This window comes from Seriola dumerili, unplaced genomic scaffold (genome assembly GCF_002260705.1).
Source record: "Seriola dumerili isolate Sdu_G_001 unplaced genomic scaffold, Sdu_1.0 BDQW01000147.1, whole genome shotgun sequence".
Taxonomy (NCBI): Eukaryota; Metazoa; Chordata; class Actinopteri; order Carangiformes; family Carangidae; genus Seriola; species Seriola dumerili.
In genome coordinates, this window is record NW_019174402.1 from 2,718,054 (window position 1) to 2,741,466 (window position 23,413).

The following is a 23,413-nucleotide window of genomic DNA, read 5'->3' on the forward strand; positions in this document are numbered from 1 at the left end:
TCATAGTATAGTAAGGCACAACACGTTATAGTATAGTAAGGCTTAAAAATATCAAAATATGTCATAGTATAGTGAGGCATTAAAGATCATAGTACAGTATGGCATAAAAATGTCAAAAAATGTCATAGTAAGGCATAAAATGTCAAAGAAAATGTCACAGTATAGTGTGGAATACAATTGTCCAAAAAATGTCATAGTATAATAAGGCAAAATAACGTCATAGTATAGTAAGGTATAAAAATGTCAAAGAACGTTATAGTATAGTAATGCATAAAAACGCCACAGTATAGTAAGACAAAAAAGTCAAAAAACGTTATTGTGCAGTAAGGCATGAAAAAATCATAGTATAATAAGTTAAAAAATTTCAAAAAACATAAGAGTATAGTAAGGTATGAAAATGTCAAAAAACATCATTGTATAGTAAGTCTTAAAAACGTCATAGTATAGTATTGCAAAAACTGTCAAAAACGTCATAGTATAGTCAGGCATAATGACGCCTTAGTATAGCAAGGTAAAAAAGTCAAAAAAGGTCATAGCATAGTAAGTCATAAAAACAGCAGAAAACATCATAATATTTATGCTGTTTTTATTTTGTTTTTTTACATAGTAAGGCAAAAAATTTCTAAAAATTTTATAGTATAGTAAGGCATGAAAACATCAGAGTATAACAAGGCAAAAAAGTTATAGCACAATAAGGCAAAATGTGTCAAAAGTATATTAATATATGAAAATGTCAAAAAACGTCATACTATAGTAAGGCATAAAATTGCCAAAAATGTTAAAGTATAATATGGCATACAATGTCATTGTACATCTGGAGTTTGTAGAGGGGAACCATTTAGTGACGGAGATAATGTGCAAACTCCACACAAAATGTCCCAAGATGGATTCGAACCAACAATCCTTGGAATGAAAGGTAACCCTTCTAACCACTGTACTACCCTCAACGCTGTGAACTGGTAATATAATAGTTAAAACTTCTAAAAACGTCAGAGTATAGTGAAAGCAAAAAATGTCAAAAAACGTCATAGTATAGTAAAGCATAAAATGTCATAGTTTAGTATTGCAAATTATGTCAAAAAGCATCATAGTATAATAAGGCATAAAATTACCAAAAATGTCATACTACAGAGGGAATTTGTAGAGGGGAATCAGCAAGGAACAGATATTATGTGCAAACCCGACACAAGAATTCTCGAGATGGGATTCGAACCAACAACCCTTGGAATGTAAGGCAAACATTCTAACCACTGTACTAACCAGAAGCCTATCAATGGCTAACATTATAGTAAATTTTACAAACATCAGAGTATTGTGAAGCACAAAGACTTCATAGTACAGTGAGGCAAAAAATGTAAAAAAAAAAACACGTCATATTATAGTAAGAAATGAAAAAGGCAAAAAACATAGTTAGGCAAGTCATAAAAACATCATAGTATAGTAATGCAAAAAATGTCAAAGAACGTCATAGTGTAATTAGGCATAAGTACACCATAGTATAGTTAGGCAAAAAAGTCAAAAAACGTCATAGCATAGTGGGGAATGAAAATGCCAAAAATGTTATAGTATACTATTGCATGAAATGTCATACTGCAGCTGAAGTTTGTAGAGAACCATTCATGGATGGAGATAATGTGCAAACTCCACACAAAATGTCCTAAGACAGGATTTGAACCGACAACCCTTGGAGTGAAAGGCAACCCTTCTAACCACTGTACTAGCCTCAACCCTGTTATGAGTTAATAGTATAGTACATCTTGAAAACGTCATAGTATAGTAACGCATAAAACATCATAGTTTAGTATTGCAAAAATTGTCATAAAACATCATAGTATAATAAGGCATAAAATAGCCAAATATGTTATAGTAAACTATGAAATAACATGTCATATTACAGACGGAATTTGTTCATCTGGGGAAAACTTCAGGAAAGGAGATAATGTGTAAACTCCACACAAGATGTCCCAAGACAAGATTCGAACCAACAACCCTTGAAAGGAAAGGCATCCTTTCTAACCACTATACTACCCTCAAGCCTGCCAGCAATAGTAAATTATATTAAACTTTAGAAACATCAGAGTAAAGTGAAGCACAAAGACATCATAGTACAATGAGGCAAAAAATTTCAAAAAAACGTCATAGTATAATAAGGTATAAAAATGTCAAAAAACGTCATAGTATAGTATTGCAAAGAATGTCAACAAACGTCATAGTGTAGTAAGGCATAAAACTGCCATAGTATAGTAAGGCATAAAATGTCAAAAAAACGTCATAGTATAGTAAGGCATAAAAACGTCATAGTATAGAAAGGCATGAAAAAGGCAAAAAACATCATAGTCAAGTAAGTCATAAAAACGTCATAGTATAGTATTGCAAAAAATGTCAAAAACGTCATAGTATAGTCAGGCATGAAGACGCCTTAAAAAAGTCAAAAAAGGTCATAGCATAGTTAGGCATAAAATTGCCAAAAATGTTATAGTATAATATGGCATAAAATGTCATAGTATAGTAAGGCATAAAAATGGCAAAAAACGTCATAGTATAGTATGGCAGAAAAATGGCAAAAAACGTCATAGTATAGTATGGCATAAAAATGGCAAAAAACGTCATAGTATAGTAAGGCAAAAAAATGGCAAAAAACGTCATAGTATAGTAAGGCATGAAACGCCATAGGTTAGTAAGGCATAAAAATGTCAAAAAAGGTAATAGTATAGTATGGCATAAAAATGGCAAAAAATGTCATAGTACAGTAAGGCATGAATTTTCATAGTATAGTAAGGCATAAAAATGGCAAAAGACGTCATAGTATAGTAGGGCATGAAACGTCATAATATAGTAAGGCATAAAAATGTCAAAAATCGTCATTGTATAGTATGAGCATAAAAATGGCAAAAAACGTCATAGTAAAGTATGGCATAAAAACGTCAAAAAACGTCATAGTATAGTATGGCATAAAAATGGCAAAAAACGTCATAGTATAGTAAGGCACAACACGTTATAGTATAGTAAGGCATAAAAATGTCAAAAGAGGTAATAGTATAGTATGGCATAAAAATGGCAAAAAATGTCATAGTATAGTATGGCATAAAAATGGCAAGAAAAGTCATAATATAGTATGGCATAAAAATTGCAAAAAATGTCATAGTATAGTATGGCATAAAAATGTCAAAAAACGTCAGAGTATAGTATGGCATAAAAATGTCAAAAAACTTCATAGTATAGTAAGGCATAAAAATGGCAAAAAACGTCATATTATAGTAAGGCATGAAACGTCATAGCATAGTATGGCATAAAAATGGCAAAAAACGTCATAGTATAGTAAGGCATAAAAATGGCAAAAAACATCATAGTATAGTAAGGCATGAAACGTCATAGTATAGTATGGCAAAAAAATGGCAAAAAACGTCATAGTATAGTAAGGCATAAAAATGGCAAAAAACGTCATAGTATAGTATGGCATAGAAATAGCAAAAAACGTCATAGTATAGTATGGCATAAAAATGGCAAAAAAACGTCATAGTATAGTAAGGCATAAAAATGACAAAAAACGTCAAAGTATAGTAAGGCATAAAACGTCATAGTATAGTATGGCATAAAAATGTCAAAAAACGTCATGGTATAGTAAGGCATAAAAATGGCAAAAAATGTCATGGTATAGGAAGGTATGAAACGTCATAGTATAGTATGGTATAAAAATGGTAAAAAACGTCATAGTATAGTATGGCATAAAAATGGCAAAAAACGTCATAGTATAGTAAGGCATGAAACGTCATAGTATAGTAAGGCATAAAAATGGCAAAAAACGTCATAGTATAGTAAGGCATGAAACGTCATAGTATAGTAAGGCATAAAAATGGCAAAAAACGTCATAGTATAGTAAGGCATGAAACGTCATAGTATAGTAAGGCATAAAAATGGCAAAAAACGTCATAGTATAGTAAGGCATGAAACGTCATAGTATAGTAAGGCATAAAAATGGCAAAAAACGTCATAGTATAGTAAGGCATGAAACGTCATAGTATAGTAAGGCATAAAAATGGCAAAAAACGTCATAGTATAGTAAGGCATGAAACGTCATAGTATAGTAAGGCATAAAAATGGCAAAAAACGTCATAGTATAGTAAGGCATGAAACGTCATAGTATAGTAAGGCATAAAAATGGCAAAAAACGTCATAGTATAGTAAGGCATGAAACGTCATAGTATAGTAAGGCATAAAAATGGCAAAAAACGTCATAGTATAGTAAGGCATGAAACGTCATAGTATAGTAAGGCATAAAAATGGCAAAAAACGTCATAGTATAGTAAGGCATGAAACGTCATAGTATAGTAAGGCATAAAAATGGCAAAAAACGTCATAGTATAGTAAGGCATGAAACGTCATAGTATAGTAAGGCATAAAAATGGCAAAAAACGTCATAGTATAGTAAGGCATGAAACGTCATAGTATAGTAAGGCATAAAAATGGCAAAAAACGTCATAGTATAGTAAGGCATGAAACGTCATAGTATAGTAAGGCATAAAAATGGCAAAAAACGTCATAGTATAGTAAGGCATGAAACGTCATAGTATAGTAAGGCATAAAAATGGCAAAAAACGTCATAGTATAGTAAGGCATGAAACGTCATAGTATAGTAAGGCATAAAAATGGCAAAAAACGTCATAGTATAGTAAGGCATGAAACGTCATAGTATAGTAAGGCATAAAAATGGCAAAAAACGTCATAGTATAGTAAGGCATGAAACGTCATAGTATAGTAAGGCATAAAAATGGCAAAAAACGTCATAGTATAGTAAGGCATGAAACGTCATAGTATAGTAAGGCATAAAAATGGCAAAAAACGTCATAGTATAGTAAGGCATGAAACGTCATAGTATAGTAAGGCATAAAAATGGCAAAAAACGTCATAGTATAGTAAGGCATGAAACGTCATAGTATAGTAAGGCATAAAAATGGCAAAAAACGTCATAGTATAGTAAGGCATGAAACGTCATAGTATAGTAAGGCATAAAAATGGCAAAAAACGTCATAGTATAGTAAGGCATGAAACGTCATAGTATAGTAAGGCATAAAAATGGCAAAAAACGTCATAGTATAGTAAGGCATGAAACGTCATAGTATAGTAAGGCATAAAAATGGCAAAAAACGTCATAGTATAGTAAGGCATGAAACGTCATAGTATAGTAAGGCATAAAAATGGCAAAAAACGTCATAGTATAGTAAGGCATGAAACGTCATAGTATAGTAAGGCATAAAAATGGCAAAAAACGTCATAGTATAGTAAGGCATGAAACGTCATAGTATAGTAAGGCATAAAAATGGCAAAAAACGTCATAGTATAGTAAGGCATGAAACGTCATAGTATAGTAAGGCATAAAAATGGCAAAAAACGTCATAGTATAGTAAGGCATGAAACGTCATAGTATAGTAAGGCATAAAAATGGCAAAAAACGTCATAGTATAGTAAGGCATGAAACGTCATAGTATAGTAAGGCATAAAAATGGCAAAAAACGTCATAGTATAGTAAGGCATGAAACGTCATAGTATAGTAAGGCATAAAAATGGCAAAAAACGTCATAGTATAGTAAGGCATGAAACGTCATAGTATAGTAAGGCATAAAAATGGCAAAAAACGTCATAGTATAGTAAGGCATGAAACGTCATAGTATAGTAAGGCATAAAAATGGCAAAAAACGTCATAGTATAGTAAGGCATGAAACGTCATAGTATAGTAAGGCATAAAAATGGCAAAAAACGTCATAGTATAGTAAGGCATGAAACGTCATAGTATAGTAAGGCATAAAAATGGCAAAAAACGTCATAGTATAGTAAGGCATGAAACGTCATAGTATAGTAAGGCATAAAAATGGCAAAAAACGTCATAGTATAGTAAGGCATGAAACGTCATAGTATAGTAAGGCATAAAAATGGCAAAAAACGTCATAGTATAGTAAGGCATGAAACGTCATAGTATAGTAAGGCATAAAAATGGCAAAAAACGTCATAGTATAGTAAGGCATGAAACGTCATAGTATAGTAAGGCATAAAAATGGCAAAAAACGTCATAGTATAGTAAGGCATGAAACGTCATAGTATAGTAAGGCATAAAAATGGCAAAAAACGTCATAGTATAGTAAGGCATGAAACGTCATAGTATAGTAAGGCATAAAAATGGCAAAAAACGTCATAGTATAGTAAGGCATGAAACGTCATAGTATAGTAAGGCATAAAAATGGCAAAAAACGTCATAGTATAGTAAGGCATGAAACGTCATAGTATAGTAAGGCATAAAAATGGCAAAAAACGTCATAGTATAGTAAGGCATGAAACGTCATAGTATAGTAAGGCATAAAAATGGCAAAAAACGTCATAGTATAGTAAGGCATGAAACGTCATAGTATAGTAAGGCATAAAAATGGCAAAAAACGTCATAGTATAGTAAGGCATGAAACGTCATAGTATAGTAAGGCATAAAAATGGCAAAAAACGTCATAGTATAGTAAGGCATGAAACGTCATAATATAGTAACGATTAAAAATGTCAAAAAACGTCATTGTATAGTATGGCACAAAAACGTCAAAAAACGTCATAGTATAGTATGGCATAAAAATGTCAAAAAACGTCATAGTATAGTAAGGCATAAGAATGTCAAAAAACGTCATATTATAATATGGCATAAAAATGGCAAAAAACGTCATAGTATAGTAAGGCATAAAACGCCATAGTATAGTAAGGCATAAAAATGTCAAAAAAGGTAATAGTATAGTATGGCATAAAAATGTCAAAAAACGTCATAGTATATAGTAAGTCATGAAACGTCATAGTATAGTATGGTATAAAAATGTCAAAAAACGTCATAGTATAGTAAGGCATAAAAATGGCAAAAAACATCATAGTATAGTAAGGCATGAAACATGATAGTATAGTATGGTATAAAAATGTCAACAAACGTCATAGTATAGTACGGCATAAAACGCCATAGTATAGTAAGGCATGAAAATGGCAAAAAATGTCATGGTATAGTAAGGCATAAAACGTCATAGTATAGTAAGACATGAAACGCCATAGTATAGTATGGCATAAAAATGGCAAAAAAAACGTCATAGTATAGTAAGGCACAAAAATGGCAAAAAGCATCACAGTATAGTAAGGCATGAAACGTCATAGTATAGTAAGGCATAGAAATGTCAAAAAACGTCATAGTATAGAAAGTCTTAAAAACATCATAGTATAGTATTGCAAAAAATGTCAAAAACGTCATAGTATAGTCAGGCATAAAGACGCCTTAGTATAGTAAGGCAAAAAAGTCAAAAAAGGTCATAGCATAGTAAGTCATAAAAACAGCAGAAAACGTCATAATATTTATCCTTTTTTTATTTTGTTTTTTTTCATAGTAAGGCAAAAAATTTCAAAAAATTTTATAGTATAGTAAGGCATGAAAACATCAGAGTATAACAAGGCAAAAAAGTCATAGCACAATAAGGCAAAATGTGTCAAAAACATCAGAGTATAGTAAGATGTGAAAATGTCAAAAAACGTCATACTATAGTAAGGCATAAAATTGCCAAAAATGTTAAAGTATAATATGGCATACAATGTCATTGTACATCTGGAGTTTGTAGAGGGGAACCATTTAGTGACGGAGATAATGTGCAAACTCCACACAAAATGTCCCAAGATGGATTCGAACCAAAAATCCTTGGAATGAAAGGTAACCCTTCTAACCACCGTACCACCCTCAACCCTATGAGCTGGTAATATTATAGTAAATTTTAGAAACATCAGAGTATAGTGAAAGCAAAAAATGTAAAAAAAAAAACGTCATAGTATAGTAAAGCATAAAACGTCTTAGTATAGTATTGCAAAAAATGTCAAAAAACATCATAGTATAATAAGGCATAAAATTACCAAAAATGTCATACTACGGAGGGAGTTTGTAGAGGGGAATCAGCAAGGGATAGATATGTGCAAACTCGACACAAGATGTCTCAAGATGGGATTCGAACCAACAGCCCTTGGAATGTAAGGCAAACCTTCTAACCACTGTACTACCCTGAAGCCTATCAGCAGTTAACATTATAGTAAATTTTACAAACATCAGAGTTTTGTGAAGCACAAAGACATCATAGTACAGTGAGGCAAAAAATGTAAAAAAAAAAACACGTCATAGTATTGTAAGGCATGAAAAAGTCAAAAAACATCATAGTTAGGTAAGTCATAAAAACATCATATTATAGTATTGCAAAAAAGTCAAAAACGTCATAGCATAGTAAGGCATAAAACTGCCAAAAATGTTATAGTATACTATGGCATAAAATGTCATACTATAGCTGGAGTTTGCAGAGAACCATTCATGGATGGAGATAATATGCAAACTCCACACAAAATGTCCCAAGATGGATTTGAACCAACAACCCTTGGAATGAAAGGCAAACCTGCAAACCACTGTACTAGCCTCAACCCTCTAAGCTAGTAACAATATAGTAAGTTTTGAAAACATCATAGTATAGTAACACATAAAACGTCATAGTTTAGTATTGCAAAAAATGTCATAAAACATCATAGTATAATAAGGCATAAAATTGCCAAATATGTTATAGTAAAATATGACATAAAATTTCATACTATAGATGGAGTTTGTCCATCTGGGGAAGCCTTCAGGAAAGGAGATAATGTGTAAACTCCACACAAGATGTCCCAAGATGAGATTCGCAACCCCCAACAGCGCTTGGAATGAAAGGCAACCTTTCTAACCACTGTACTACCCTCAAGCCTGTCAGCTGTCAATTTTAGAAACATCAGAGTAAAGTGAAGCACAAAGACATCATAGTACAGTGAGGCAAAAAATGTCAAAAAAACGTCATAGTATAGTAAGGTATGAAAATGTCAAAAAACGTCATAGTATAGTAAGTTTTAAAAATGTCATAGTATAGTATTGCAAAAAATGTCAAAAAACGTCATAGTATAGTAACGCATGAAAAAGGCAAAAAAACATCATAGTCAAGTAAGTCATAAAAATGCCATAGCATAGTATTGCAAAAAATGTCAACAAACGTCATAGTGTAGTAAGGCATAAAACTGCCATAGTATAGTAAGGCATAAAATGTCAAAAAAACGTCATAGTCAATTAAGTCATAAAAACGTCATAGTATAGTAAGGCATAAAATGTCAAAAAAATGTCATAGTATAGTAAGGCATAAAAACGTCATAGTATAGTAAGGCATGAAAAAGGCAAAAAACATCATAGTCAAGTAAGTCATAAAAACGTCATAGTATAGTATTGCAAAAAATGTCAAAAACGTCATAGTATAGTCAGGCATAAAGACGCCTTAGTATAGTAAGGCAAAAAAACAGCATAAAACGTCATAGCAGAGTAAGGCATAAAATTGCCAAAAATGTTATAGTATACTATGGCATAAAATGTCAGAGTATAGTAAGGCATAAAAATGCAATAGTACAGTAAGGCAAAAAAAGGCAAAAAACGTCATAGCATAATAAGTCATAAAAATGACAAAAAACGTCATAGTATAGTATGGCATAAAAATTTCAAAAAACATCATATTATTGTAAGGCATAAAAACGTCACAGTATAATATTGCAAAAAATGCTAAAAAAAAACGTCATAGTACAGCAAGGCAAAAAAACAGCATAAAACGTCATAGCAGAGTAAGGCATAAAATTGCCAAAAATGTTATAGTATACTATGGAATAAAATGTCATAGTATAGTAAGCCAAAAATGCCATAAAAAGTCATAGTACACTAAGGCATATAAACGGCATAGTATAATAAGACAAAAAAATTCAAAAACCATCAGAGTATAGTAAGGTATGAAAATGTCAAAAAACGTCATAGTATAGTAAGTCATAAAAATGGCATAAAACGTCATACTACAGTAAGGTATTAAAATGTCACAAAATGTCATAGTATAGTAAGGTATAAAAATGTCATAAAACGTCATAGTATAGTAAGGCATAAAAACATCATAGTATGGTACTGCAAAAAATGTCATAGTATAGTAAGGCAAAAAAGTCAAAAAACGTTGACGATTGTAGCTCTTATAATGGGACAGATACAGACCGTGACTTCTACTATTATCTCTACCACCGGTGTCGCTGTAATTTACACTTAAAAGCATGAAGGAGATATGCAGATAGATGTCACTGTAGGAATGAGGTGAAAGGCTAAGAGTCACAGTAGAATGAGTAATCAGTGAGCAAGGCAGAATGGACACGAGTGATAAATGAGAGGGAGAGGAAAGGTACACGTTTGTGAAGAATGCCTTATGCATAGAGAAACAGTGGAAAGGAGTTGTGTTTCTCTCAGAGGAACACTGAATGAATGAAGGAGTTAAAGCAGAAAGAGAACAGTGTGAGGGGAAAACACAGAATGAAGGATGAGAGGGAGGGAGTCTAGAGAGGGAGATGGAGGAGAAAACAGAATGAGTGATGAGAAGGTGGAGACAGAGGCAGGAGGAGAAAGGAGAGGGTGGCAGAGAGAGAAAAGAAGGATGAGGGAAAGAAAATAGATGAGAGTGTGAGCACAGAGATGAATGTGAAGAGTGAACAGTGAGAAAAGTGGAGAAAATGAGGAGACGCTAATGAAAGAAGAGGCTGAGAGGAAAAAAACAAGTGATGTCCACCTCATAATAAATATAATGTCATGTAGTCTCATATTCAGCATTATAATGTTTTCTGTTGCAGTTTCACTTGCACAACATAGGAAAAAAGCAATCGCTCGAGAAAAGGACCTAAGAACATCTTTGATCTACCTGAGAAACAGAGGAGACAGAAATATGGACGCATTGTCTGTTTCTGCGTTGCTGAAGGGACATTTTAAGGCCTTGAGTGTGTTTGTCACTCTTCGGCATCTTTGTCAGTAGCAGCAGCCAGAAAATCCAGAAGGACAACAGGGTGTAGCCTGAGGTGGCTGTCTTCCCAAGAAAAATGACAGCATCAGTTGTTTCAGAAAATGCCCAGTAATGAAATATGTTTATCTTCAAGTGACAAAGACCTCCAGTGGCTCTCATGGCTGTTCTCCAGGAGGAGAAAAGGAGGAGGTAGAGTGATATTGTAAAGCTACAAGGTCCACTGAAGGAAGGTGGCTGGGGTGAATGCATTTATTAAAAAAATGTCTAACTTTGACTGGGAAGACCACTGATCGCAGTCCATCCATGACACTCAAGGCCTGGGTTCTTTTAATCATGACATGTTTGTTCATTAACCTTAGTCAAGTATTTATTATTTTAAACATGACAATGATAGAAAGTTTTGTCCTGTGACAATTTAACTAAAGTTTATTCAATAAAATAATAATTCAGGCAATTAATCTGGTATCATGGCCACCTTAAAACGTCCATATATCAACAACTGATCAGGCAGAAATTCTAAAATGAGTCAAGGGTGACAGATTCAGGGATAAAACTTGGAATAACCTATACAAATTTTACTATACAAAGTTTGTTTCAAGTACATCCTTGTCTTAAGAGACCCAATGACTTAGGCAAACACTTCCAAAATGAATAAATATTCTTTTAATGCAACAATAACTTTCATTGTGCGAACAGGACAAACATTAGAAGTATTAAATTATCTATTGAGACTGTGACTTGTGGAAACAAACTTATTTCCAGGTGAGCTCTGTATTTTCAAACTGAATCCAACACCTTGAGTTTTTCTGGAGCCTGCATCAACTTTTTAAGGAAATGTACTCAGTGTCTTTGTTCAGTGGTGGTTGCTGCTTTATAAACCAGTGCAATTAGATCTCTTTTTTCTTATGCATCAAAAAATAATTAGAAGCAGATTAACTGCTTATATTTAAATTTTCTGCAGTGGGATTTGGAAGTGTGAGGAGGTGGAATAAAGAACTTTATGTGATGCCATGGGACAAAAGCTTTGAAGAGAGTAGTTTTCTGCTCCAAAATCCTCCAAAATCTCCTCTGTATTGTCACATAGGGGTTTTTATTATTGCATTGCTCTTCCTTGGTACTGTGGTTAGAGGGCATACAAGCCTGATTGCTTTCTGTCACCTCTCCCACTGAGTGTCATATTAATCTTTGAAACCTGCCCTAATGAAATAATTGATTGATTGTGTCACTGTATTATCTATCAGTGCTGCTGCAGTAGCTTTAGCATACTGAGCGACAGTAGCTCATGATTTATTAATGATTATCGAGGGTGATTATCTGACCTCAGGATTTTTGTCTTCTCTCCATCTCCCCATGCCCTCTTCCCCATCCGTCTTGCTTCCTGCCTAACCCTCCCTCCCTCCTTTCCTCTCTACCTCAGGGTGAATGTTCCTCCAAGTGCTACAACATGTTCATCATAGAGACGGTGTGTGTAGCCTGGTTCTCCCTGGAGTTCATCCTGCGGTTCATTCAGGCCCGCAGCAAGCTGGACTTCCTCCGTGGGCCACTCAACATCATCGACGCCATGGCCATCCTTCCCTACTACGTCTCCCTGGTGGTGAAAGAGGAAGACCCAGCCCTGGAGCACGAGAGGCCAGGAGGAGGTAAGGGCTACTTGGACAAGCTGGGCCTGGTGTTGAGGATCCTGCGGGCGCTGAGGATTCTCTACGTGATGCGGCTGGCTCGCCACTCTCTTGGCCTGCAGACGCTCGGGCTGACGGTCAGACGCAGCACCCGGGAGTTCGGCCTCCTTCTGCTTTTCCTCTGCGTGGCTGTCACCCTCTTCTCCCCGCTGGTCCACTTGGCTGAGAGTGAGCTCACGGGTGCCCATGACTTCAGCAGCATCCCTGCCTCCTACTGGTGGGCCATTATCTCCATGACGACGGTAGGCTACGGCGACATGGTGCCACGGTCCATTCCAGGACAGGTTGTAGCACTGAGCAGCATCCTCAGTGGGATCCTCATCATGGCCTTCCCTGCTACATCCATCTTCCACATGTTCTCCCGCTCCTACCAAGAGCTCAAGATGGAGCATGACCGATTGTTCAAAGAGGAGTGTGCTGCCGCTGCTGCTGCCGCTGCCACCGGGGAGCTGCAGGAGGCGGGAAGTGAAGGAGGAGGGTTCGACTCAGCTCCAACTGGACTGGGATTACGTCTAGACAAGGATAGTGTGCACTCACTGGAGTCTCTGGCTCTGCTGGGGAAAGGCGGTGAAGCTGCAGGAAATAATAACCACAGCCTTCCAGCAGCAGCTTTCTGAACAGTACTCGCGATGATTGACTCAGTCCAAAAACTTCCAAGAACATATGAGTCTGTTAATCTCTGTCTTGCTGTAAAAGTACTGTAAAAGTACTGCCAATGACTGTTGCTCCAATAGTCTCACTCCCCACATGGTTGTGAAGCATCTGTGTTGCATTGGATCAAAGGAGATTAAACAAACATTTCCTTTGCTCTTCAGTCTGATGATAAGGAGCACAAGTGTGCACACTGCTGACTGCACAGAAACTGACAGACTTTAAACCCTTTAAATTGGACGGTCCAGTTTGTTTGACGGGCCAGAAAGCCACTGCAGCAATATTAGTATATACGGCTGCTTCCATAAACATGCAATATTCAGTCCAAAGTTGCTTTTCCTTCCACTGTGAAAATACTTACAAGTCCAACTGCAACTTTTAGTTTTTCAAGAATTTAAAGATGTGCTCCTCTCTTACTTTAATTCTGAGAAGCTTGAAGCCATGTTCTGAGAAGAAATATAAACAAACTGATAGTTTTGGCTCATATAAGATGTATATCCATCTCTCTCTCATGTATGTTTGTATGCTTGGACTCAAAGAGGTGACTGTGTCTCCATTCTCTACTATGAACTCCAGGTAAACTGAGTGAAGATGTTGCAGAAGTTATGGTCCAAACTGTTTTTTTTTAATCAGCTGATGAAGAAATGAAAGGATGGAGAGAAAGACAGCATGCTTGCAAGTGTATGAGTGAAAGAGAATGAGCGCTAACAACCATGAAATGTACTTTGCAATGCTCCAAATAAAAGCTCTCCTGGTAATCTGAGAGAAATCCATTTTCTGGGCTGTAGTTTTTTTGGTTTGTTCTCGGTATGGCGGTCTAATCTCCTTGGCCAGGATGCTCAATCAGAATCCTGCAGATGAACATTTCTGAGAGAAGAAGAAACAGAAACAGCTGTCTGAGCCAGACACACACAGATAAGTATTCTGAGAACAACAATTCTGTGACAATCCCCTTCTTACATCACCTCCTTGTTTTCATGTGCACAATTACACCACCCTGGAAGGGTGCCACGTCTCTACAAATCTTAGGTTTGTAGACGGGGATCTTCTGTAATGCATTGCAACCAAAGAAGGTCTGCTTAATGCTACGTCTTCAGGTCTGGGACAAATCAATTCTCTCATTTGGTGTCAAATTCTGGGGTGGCCTCCAAAATGGGTGGGGCTAAGAGTGGTCAGCCACACCATGGGGTCCAAGAGGGATGTGGAGGCACGCAGGGACATGCCAGATGTGGATGTAATCTAGATTAAAGTTAGGATTAAAAGCCCCACAAGCAAATGGGTTACGGCCTGAAACTCAACTTCATCCAGTTGCTTTAAATCTTTAAATTTGATTTTGCTTTTTTTTTTCTTCCCAGAGTCCAGTGCAGTCGCTTTTGGCGTATTATGGCATCTATGCCCATATGGCACCCCGTTTCACTAGCTATAGCTCTAGTGGGATTTATAGGTACAGTGGACTTTGTAATTGGAGCTCGTGCTGTAACATATGGCCTAAAGTATATCAGCCTGAATGAGGAAATCCAACAATACATGATGACGTATGATGGATTACACACACTAAGGCTATTATCCATACGTACACTCAATAATTTAGACACTGATATCCTAAGCAGACTATGCATAATATTGCATCACCTAAAAAAAAAAGCTCAGAAGTCATCACTTATGCTGATGTAACAGAAGCTTAACTCCACCCCAAAAAACCACTTACTCATCTGAAATGGCACAAATGATAACATTGAACAAGGCTATTTTTTTATGAGGGGCATTTGCTCTTTAATGGCTAAATTTAGAGTGCTTAAAAATAGTTCGGCATGTTGGTAAATGTCTTGCAGATAGTTATAATGAGAAGAATGATACCTTAAGGGGAGGGCATGACAGACCTGCAACACACTGAGAGAACAAAACAACACACTTGGAGAACAAAACACACCAGAACATCAGTGGATGTAACAATACCACTCAAAAGCCTGCACACTAAGCATGAAGCTAGAGCCAGGAAGCTTTTATATAAAATATAAGGACTTTAAATGTGAAATATGTGAAATTTGCCCTTTTACAGGAAATTTGAAAATTTTAAATTTAGAAGTATTAAAGCATTAGTACGACACTTATAAAAATAAAAATATAAATATTCTTATTCTCTTTCTTTCTAAGAATTACATTAGAGAATCGATGCCACTGTCAGGTCTGTCCCTTAAGTATGGAGCTGAAGGTAGGAGGCATAGCTTAGTTTAGCTTTACCGAAAGACCCCCACCCACCCTCCCTGCTCTGCTCTGCTCTCTCACTTCCACAGCTACAAGTGCAAGTTTTTTTTAACACAGTTATGGCAATTAGTGTTGAAAAAGTGAAGGCATGCACATTTGTCACTTTGTGATGCGGGAGGGCACATCTGTGAACTTGCAGTGACGATTCAAGAGTTTGTAGTAACAGTGTTGTAGTTGTGCTGGAAAATGGACTCAAGTAAAAAAATAAATAAATATGACTAAGTGTTGGATTACAAGTTTGCACCTGTTATTGTATTGAACACAGGTGTGTGAGTATTTCTTATGAGTGAAAATTTTAACAGAGTGCATATGGTCAAATTACCAAAATGGTAGCAGCTTCCTAAATTTTTACCATCGTACCTGCTAAAGTTGTCAGTGCCATTTAAGCAACGAAACTCTTTTCTCCTTTTAATGACAATTTACTAATTACAGTGTAAGTCAAGGGTTGGATGATGAATTCAATTGTTTCCCCACAAACCTCTCGTTGTGTTAAACGCTTGATAAATGACTCACTCACTTCTTTCATCCTTTTATTTGACTATCTTCGAACTACAGCCACTGGAAATACATTGAGATGAGTGTGTGTTTTTAAGGCACTTGTTCAGTCTCTGATAGCTCCCTCTGAACAAATGGGGGCAATATCATGAGGCTATAAAGCTACATCACTGTCATTAACTGGCAAAAACTGTGCAGCTGTTTCAAATTGTGTTTATTTTAGTGAAGATTTATGAAGTTTGTGCACACACATGCAGACTCATTGTTTCTCTATTGTACTCACACACGCACATACACACACACACACACACACCTACAAATGTGCAGGTAAAGCCAAGATTGTTTCTTGACATCTCATTGAGTTGGAGTTTCTGTCTCGTTCTTTCAGCTTTCTCTTAGGATCTGGTCTGCAGGCTTGTCACATACCAGGTATATGTGATAAGCCTGCGATCTACACTCTGCAGAAAAACAAATTGTGCTGCTCTTAGTTTCACACCATGACCAGAATACTCCCTTCTTTGTGGTATCAGCACAGTTTTTCTTTCTTACTTACTTTCTGTCTTTTCCTCTTATTTTATTCTCAGATCGCTCCCCCTCCCTTCTTCTCTTTATCTTTATCTATTCTCCCCTCAACTTAATTTACAACAGCTCATCTGAAACAGTGTTACCAAACTATTATTCAGAAAGTCAAACACCATCACACAACAGCACTACACATAATAAATTTCGCCATATCTAATTTATTCCAAAAGCTAAAACATGTAAACAAATCCATCAAAAGTTTTCAAAGGCATTTCTCATTCTCTCTCTCTCTCTCTCTCTCTCTCTCTTCTACATACACAGACAAATGCTCTCGCTCACACACCTACTCACATTGGAGGCCAAGATTTTAGTGGGAGTTTTTCTTGCTCATTGACAGTCTAAAGGTTGAAGGGGTCATCGCATGCATTCATTGTTCCTATATTGTGGGCGTTAGGAAGCCTTGTGAGACTGTAACTGTGATTAAGAAAGCTGCACAAATGAACTTAACTTGAGATGGTGCGTCTCTTTCTGCTGGTATAAGAATAAAGACGCAGGTGCTGAGGGCTAGCATGGTGGAATGCAAGGTGTGTTGATGGTATTCTCAAATTATCATTCTCTCTCGTGCTCCACACCTCTCTGGTTTCATTCATGACTGCAGGGTAAATGATTCAGCTTGGGGAAAAGAGCAACTCGATGACTCAGTTCTTTGGTCTCACTTTTTAAAAATTATTTTATTTTTAATGAGCCAACTTTGAGGATTCCTGGGGCCACAGAAAGACTGAGGAGGATGTGAGTCAGAGACTTACTCACATACTGTAATACATGTATTAAATAAAATAATCAGCAATATTAAAACAGAGGATTTGAGAGAAATATTTCAAATGTTCTTTTACAGGAAATTGGTCACTTTAGAAGTTAGAACTATTAAAGCATTACAATATTACTGGAAATATGCTCATTCACTTTCTTGCCAGGAATGAGATGAATTGATACCACTGTCATGTCTGTCCCTTAAGTACGGACCTGATGCTAGTAGGCTGTTAGCTTAACTAAGTTTAGCTTATCTTAGTGCAAAGACTGAAATTAGGGGAAAGTAGTAAACGTGGCTCTGTTGAAAGTTCAAAGTATGATTCTACCACCTATAAACCTCATTAATTAACACGCTGCATCTCATTTTACTCTGCTACACAAAGAGTAATGCAAAAATGACAACCTTGAGATTATGAAATCAGGATTTTACCAGTGCAGCACAGCAGCTTGGACATGGCTTGGATGTGAGTGATGGTCAACGTGTAGTCTTACTGGGCTGCGTTTCAGCGACTTTCCGTTGTCTGACAACAGAAACAGAAAACTATGTAAATGAGAACAGCTTAATTGGACATTCAGCTGTATCAAAACACTCTACGCGTGAACACAGAGAATAGGAGGGAAGCAAATAGATAAAGGACTAGACAGAATGAATATTGGCGCATTATGTCATCTCTCGACAAAGGCTTTAGCTTTAGCTACTTTCCATTGAAAGTAGTTGATAGCACTGAGCTGGAGCCAGCAGCCAGTAAACATAGCTGTAATATAAAAACTGGAAATGGGGAAACAGCTAGGCTTTGTCCAAAAGTAAAAACAAAAGAAAATCCTGCAAGATATTGTGTGCTAATTTATGATCTTTAGAGGTGTTGGCTGTCATATTTTGTTCATTTTCAGCAGAGCTAGCTGTTTCCCTATTTCCTGTTTTTATGCCAAGGTAACCAACTGTTGGCTGTTGCTTAATATTTACCATATAGACATGATATTGGTATCAACTTTCTTACTGACTGATCTCATTGAGCCAGGTCTGATATTTGACTGATTCTACACCGTGGAGACCCACCAGTCTCCAACAGCCCAAACCCCCCGAAAGATATGAGAAGCTGTTGCAAGGAAGGAAGGGAGGAAGGCTATTTAAAATTCATAGCCAGCTTTACTTTCATCCTATATTTATAAACTGATGACCACTCAGCAGCTACAGTTAAGTGCCGCGGGGTCGTCTGAGCTGAGGATTGTTTTGCAAGAAGTGCTGTAATTTTAATAGTGAAGCCAGTACTTGACTTTCAGTGTTCTTCAAGCTTGATAAAGGTTTAATAAAGGAGAGTGATAGAAAGTGTGTGTGTGGGAACAGGTGAAGTGAAGCACTTGCTTTTGGCCCTTTGAGTGGATGTGCTCCAGGAATAAAAAGCAGTTTAAAAATGTTCCTTTTTACTTTTGAAACATCAAGTAGAAATGTTTGTCTAGCGCTGCTGCTTTCACAATGACCCAGTTGAGGTAGGTCCCTTTCATGATTAGATTAGATTATGATTACAGTCTCTCTTCATGTCAGATACGTTCTGCTGAATCCTTCTGGTTAACAACAGAAAATGGATCGGATATTTTCAGTATTTCAGCTATTTCTCACAATTTAAAATTACATTATAATTGAGAAAGAAAGATGAAAAATGACTGAAACTGAAAATCTTTAATAGTGCAAAACAGGGTGTTAACTTTGCTACAAATGTATGGAGAAATAAGTGGTAGTATCATCACAATTAAGACCAAATTGCATTGGTTGTCACTGACTTTCCCATACAATAAAAATGTGAAATTATCCTCTTACTATACTCTGTCCCATTATGTCCTGCTTTGAAGGTTGACCTGGGAAATGCCACCATATAGCCATTTTTTCCTCTGTTGTTAAAACTCTTTGAAATTCCTTCTTTGATATGAGATATGGTCAGTCTGTGTTTGCTCCCTGCTATTTGTGTCAAGTTGGATGCACACCACAAGGTTTCTGATAAGATGTGGATCCAATTAAACCACACAGATACAGACTATCACCATGGAAGCCCCTATAGAGGCCATATCCCACCATCTACTGTATTGAGAGCACATGGCTGCGACAGCAAATGTAGAATTTAATCAGCTGAAAGAGTCCTGGAGTCATCTACCCCTAATTTAAAAGAATGAAACAGAAAAGTGAAGAAAATCTATGAATCTGCCAACCCCTCCTCACTATAGGGGCACCAGAACCAGTTGACTGAATAACATGAAATGTGTATGTCAATGAAAGTGGAAAGTTAAGTTGTTTTACTTTCTGATCTGACATGTGAAAGTTGGTTTTCCAGAGTACAGAGGGGAAATCAGGGGAAAGTGTGGAGGTTTGATATAAATGTAAAACTACTGGAAAACAGAGCACCTTTCTGGGTGACAGAAATGAGGAGGGACAAGATATCAGAGAGTGAAAGGGGGAGGACAGAGATAAGGAGAGCCTTTTTTCCTTCCTTCTTATCTGAGCCGACCACATTATTCAGCTTCATAATGAGCTGCACTATGTGCTTGGACTCAGAAATAGCCCTTTATATGGTGTCAACTTCCCTCTGATGATCCACCCCTCTTAAAACACAATATGAGACGGACAAACAGACACTAAGCTCATTCGAGGCTAATTCTTTGTTTCTGCTCAAGAAGCAGCCACGAAGGCTATAATGAAAGCAGGAGGCTCTTCATACTGAATCAATATTCCAAAGTTGTACTTCCAGAGTTGATGACCAAAAGAGCACCTCTGTGGGAGAAATAACACAGTTTGAAACAAGGGAGATGCAAATTATATTGAGTAAATGACAGAGGTGAGGTGAAATGTAATGGTGTGAAAACACCCACGGGACTGGAGTTGAAGCAGTACTCGAGGGTCATTTATCCGAAATATTTACATTTTGATCAGTGTTTTTTCATCATCTGATGGATGGGAGAGAATTGGTCCAAAAATAATCTGTCTCTGGTAGAGTAGCTGGTTTGTGCCTCTCACATACTGCATTTGAATTTTTCCATTTACACTCAGCTAAAAAAAAAAAAAACTAAATAATTTAAGGGATACCCACATGCATCTTGAAATTGTCCTTTAAAAATGGTGAAACTGGTCAGCTGCATCACATCTGCAGATAAACATAAAAAGAGAACCCAAAACATCAATTAACACCAGATTATTTTCCAACATTATGCTTAACCTCTCAGGAAGGGGGGTGGGGGATGCTACCAAACTCAAGGGAGCTATTCCCTTATGAAATCTTCATTTAAAAAAAAACAAAAAACACTCCAACAGCAGCTGATCCCACTCATTAAATCACAGCTCTTCCGCCCTTCTTCCACTTCACCTGTAAACACCTTTGCATTTCCTGGAAACAACCTGGAGACCAGTGCTCGGCATCAACAGGTGAGATAAACCATTTATGTATTCATATTCTGGTTGAGCTGTGCATGCTGTATGTTTTACTCTATTTTCCTCTGCACAGGGAACAGAAGAGCCTGTAATTGTGTGTTAAATCCTCTTTTATTTTAAATGAATGCTTTTGGGCATGGAGAGGCTGGAATGGTTTCACTAGTGCAGCTCTTCTTTGCCGTGGTGTTATGATGACTGGAAACAGGGATATTTCTCAATTTGGCAGCCACTGATCTGGAGCCAATGTTATGTCTGTCAGTGTATGACAATGGCACCAGCCGTTCAGCAATATTAGCAGCTGTAGATGATTATAATTACTGCCGATTCAAATAATTGAGCAAAATAAATCTCTACTGGTTAGGCAATATTTTTGAATACTTTTACTGTATATCACCAATTCAATGGTGATTACTTTGCTCCTGAAATAATGATCTTGTTGGAGATACACCTCAGATTTGAAAGATGCGTTTCTTTCTTTCTCATCAAGATGTGTTTAGCAGCCCACACATTTGTAGAAACATTAGCAATTTCGCATTTCAGCTAGTGTTAGAAAAGGTCCTGCATGGCCAGTGGATGACCCATGTCCAGCCGGGTAGTTGGCTGCTTCCCCTCAGCATCAACAATGCTGCCATCTGGGTAAGCCCACACACACCTGTGCTTTCTGGGAGTATGCCACAGAGATGCAAGCAAAGGCTGATGCACTGAAACAGAGGTGGAGGGCAGGAGACAGTATGAAGGGCTGGAAAGGACAGAGTCATCCAAGGAGAGACTGCACTTTAGCTCATCTTTGTACAGTTAAAAACAGATCGTTACATCACTGTTTATAAGAATAAAATCATAAATTCCTCCAACCAGCAATTCAAAAAACAATTTAGAGGATGAGATGGAAAATATGGCTGTTATGAGACTGTTCAACCTTTTCCCAAAACAAAGCTGACTCATATGGGATGCCTCTACACCAAACTTGAGCTTGAGCTAAGAGGTTCAAATTCCTCCACACTTCCAATGCAATTTAATGCAATATAATGCAATTTAATGCGATTTAAGAGAAGAAAAAAAAACATGATTATTAAAAGGCATCACTGGCATGTTTTCTTGGCATCACTCTTACAGAAGTAGCTTGGGGAAAAGACGATGAGGCATTAGCAATGCACCTGTTTCCGTATTCACATGAATGAAGTACGACTTGATCCATGGAGTAATGGCTATCCAAGTCCAGAAGGTCAAATCTATTCACTTGTACCAAGTGTTGGCTGAGTTTGGATGATGTGTCTGCAGAATTTCTGAAAAGGCAGTCAGTCGCCCTCTGGAGGAAGCCTCCTCCTCCTCTCCGCTCTGCTCTCCTGTCTCCTCTTCATTCACCAGAATAATTCACACTCAGCTTAAAAACAAAAAAATTCTTGGGGGGCTGAGAGAAGTGTGGAGATGGATGAAAAGGATATCTGCAAGCTATATGGGTGAGCAGATGTGCAGTGTGTGCTGCAGTGTGTGTGGGTTGGAGTGAGTGAGTGTGGGTACATGATTTGGTTTTTAAGTAGGGCTGAACCCTAAATGATCATTGACTAAGCCGTTTTTTGGAGAAGACAGGGTGGGGAAGGTGCCGAGGGCCAGTTTAACTGAACCTGACTCGCCTAAAAATTAGCTTAGAAAAATGTTCCTGGGCCCAGGAACCAGCTGTGCAGTTTACAACCTCACACTTCTCCTAATTAAATCACCAGAGACCAATTGAGCTCTGTCAGGTTGTTATGAATTGAAAGTATTGAATGATTTTATATTATAGCTTCACAATCACATTTCATACTGGCCCTGAATAGAGTCAAGTCATTGTACACCCATTTGCAACCTGATGAGAGAAACAAAAGCACCAAAGTGTCTTAAACCACAAAGATTTAAATCCTTGATGAGGTTTGTGTGTGTGTGTGTGTGTGTGTGTGTGTGTGTGTGTGTGTGTGTGTGTGTGTGTGTGTGTGTGTGTGTGTGTGTGTGTGTGGCAAGCCTCCAGCAAGAATCAGAAGAGACAAGATCTGAGGTAGGACTTGCTTTTTATCGCAGACAAACATAGACAGATGGGTTGTAATAAGCATTGATTTGCCAGACTTTTGGTTCCGGCACTAATCAGAGAGCAGGAGCGAGGTCCAGACTGTGGGCCGTTTAGTCAATGCCAGCTGACTCCCTCCCTGTATGATTACCACCTCATTGTTCTTTTACAATGACCTTGGCTCATCACACAATCAAGTGTCTGATTGCATCACTCACACACACACACACACACACACACACACACACACACACACACACACACACACAAACACACACCCCTACTGGCTTTCTTAGCTTTTATGGCAATTACTGTAGTGTGATGCATGTGTGAGTGGCTGTGAGACACATTCAAAACTCAGAGAAGTTGTCTTGTTTAACACTGCTCTGTTGCTTTGTGCTGGTTACATCCACAAATCTGTTTTATTATATATACAAATGTGACACCGCACTGGCTCATGGTCAGACACCTAGAAGACCGTATTTCTTTAATTGGGTTGTTGTGAATGAAAGCAATTTATTTTTATTTTCTTTCACTGGGCAGCCATGGCTCTAACCACTGTTTTGAACTCCATTTTGACCTTAAAAGGAGAAGAAGCTCTTGCAACACAATCAGCACTTAATGACTAGGAATATGCAGCCGTGCTAGCAGCTCTGTAAGGTTGTACTTT

General features: G+C 37.1%; 1 protein-coding gene across 1 annotated transcript in view; it reads left to right on the forward strand.

Annotated features, from left to right (window-relative positions):
* Nucleotides 1–13,896, forward strand: part of kcng4 (potassium voltage-gated channel modifier subfamily G member 4) — a 38,194-nt gene extending 24,298 nt beyond the window's left edge. Inside the window, exon 4 of the mRNA XM_022749965.1 lies at nucleotides 12,286–13,896. Coding sequence (XP_022605686.1) covers nucleotides 12,286–13,164 — 879 coding nt within the window. The 3' untranslated portion in view covers nucleotides 13,165–13,896. The remainder of the gene's footprint in view (nucleotides 1–12,285) is intronic.
* Nucleotides 13,897–23,413: the final 9,517 nt, after the last annotated feature.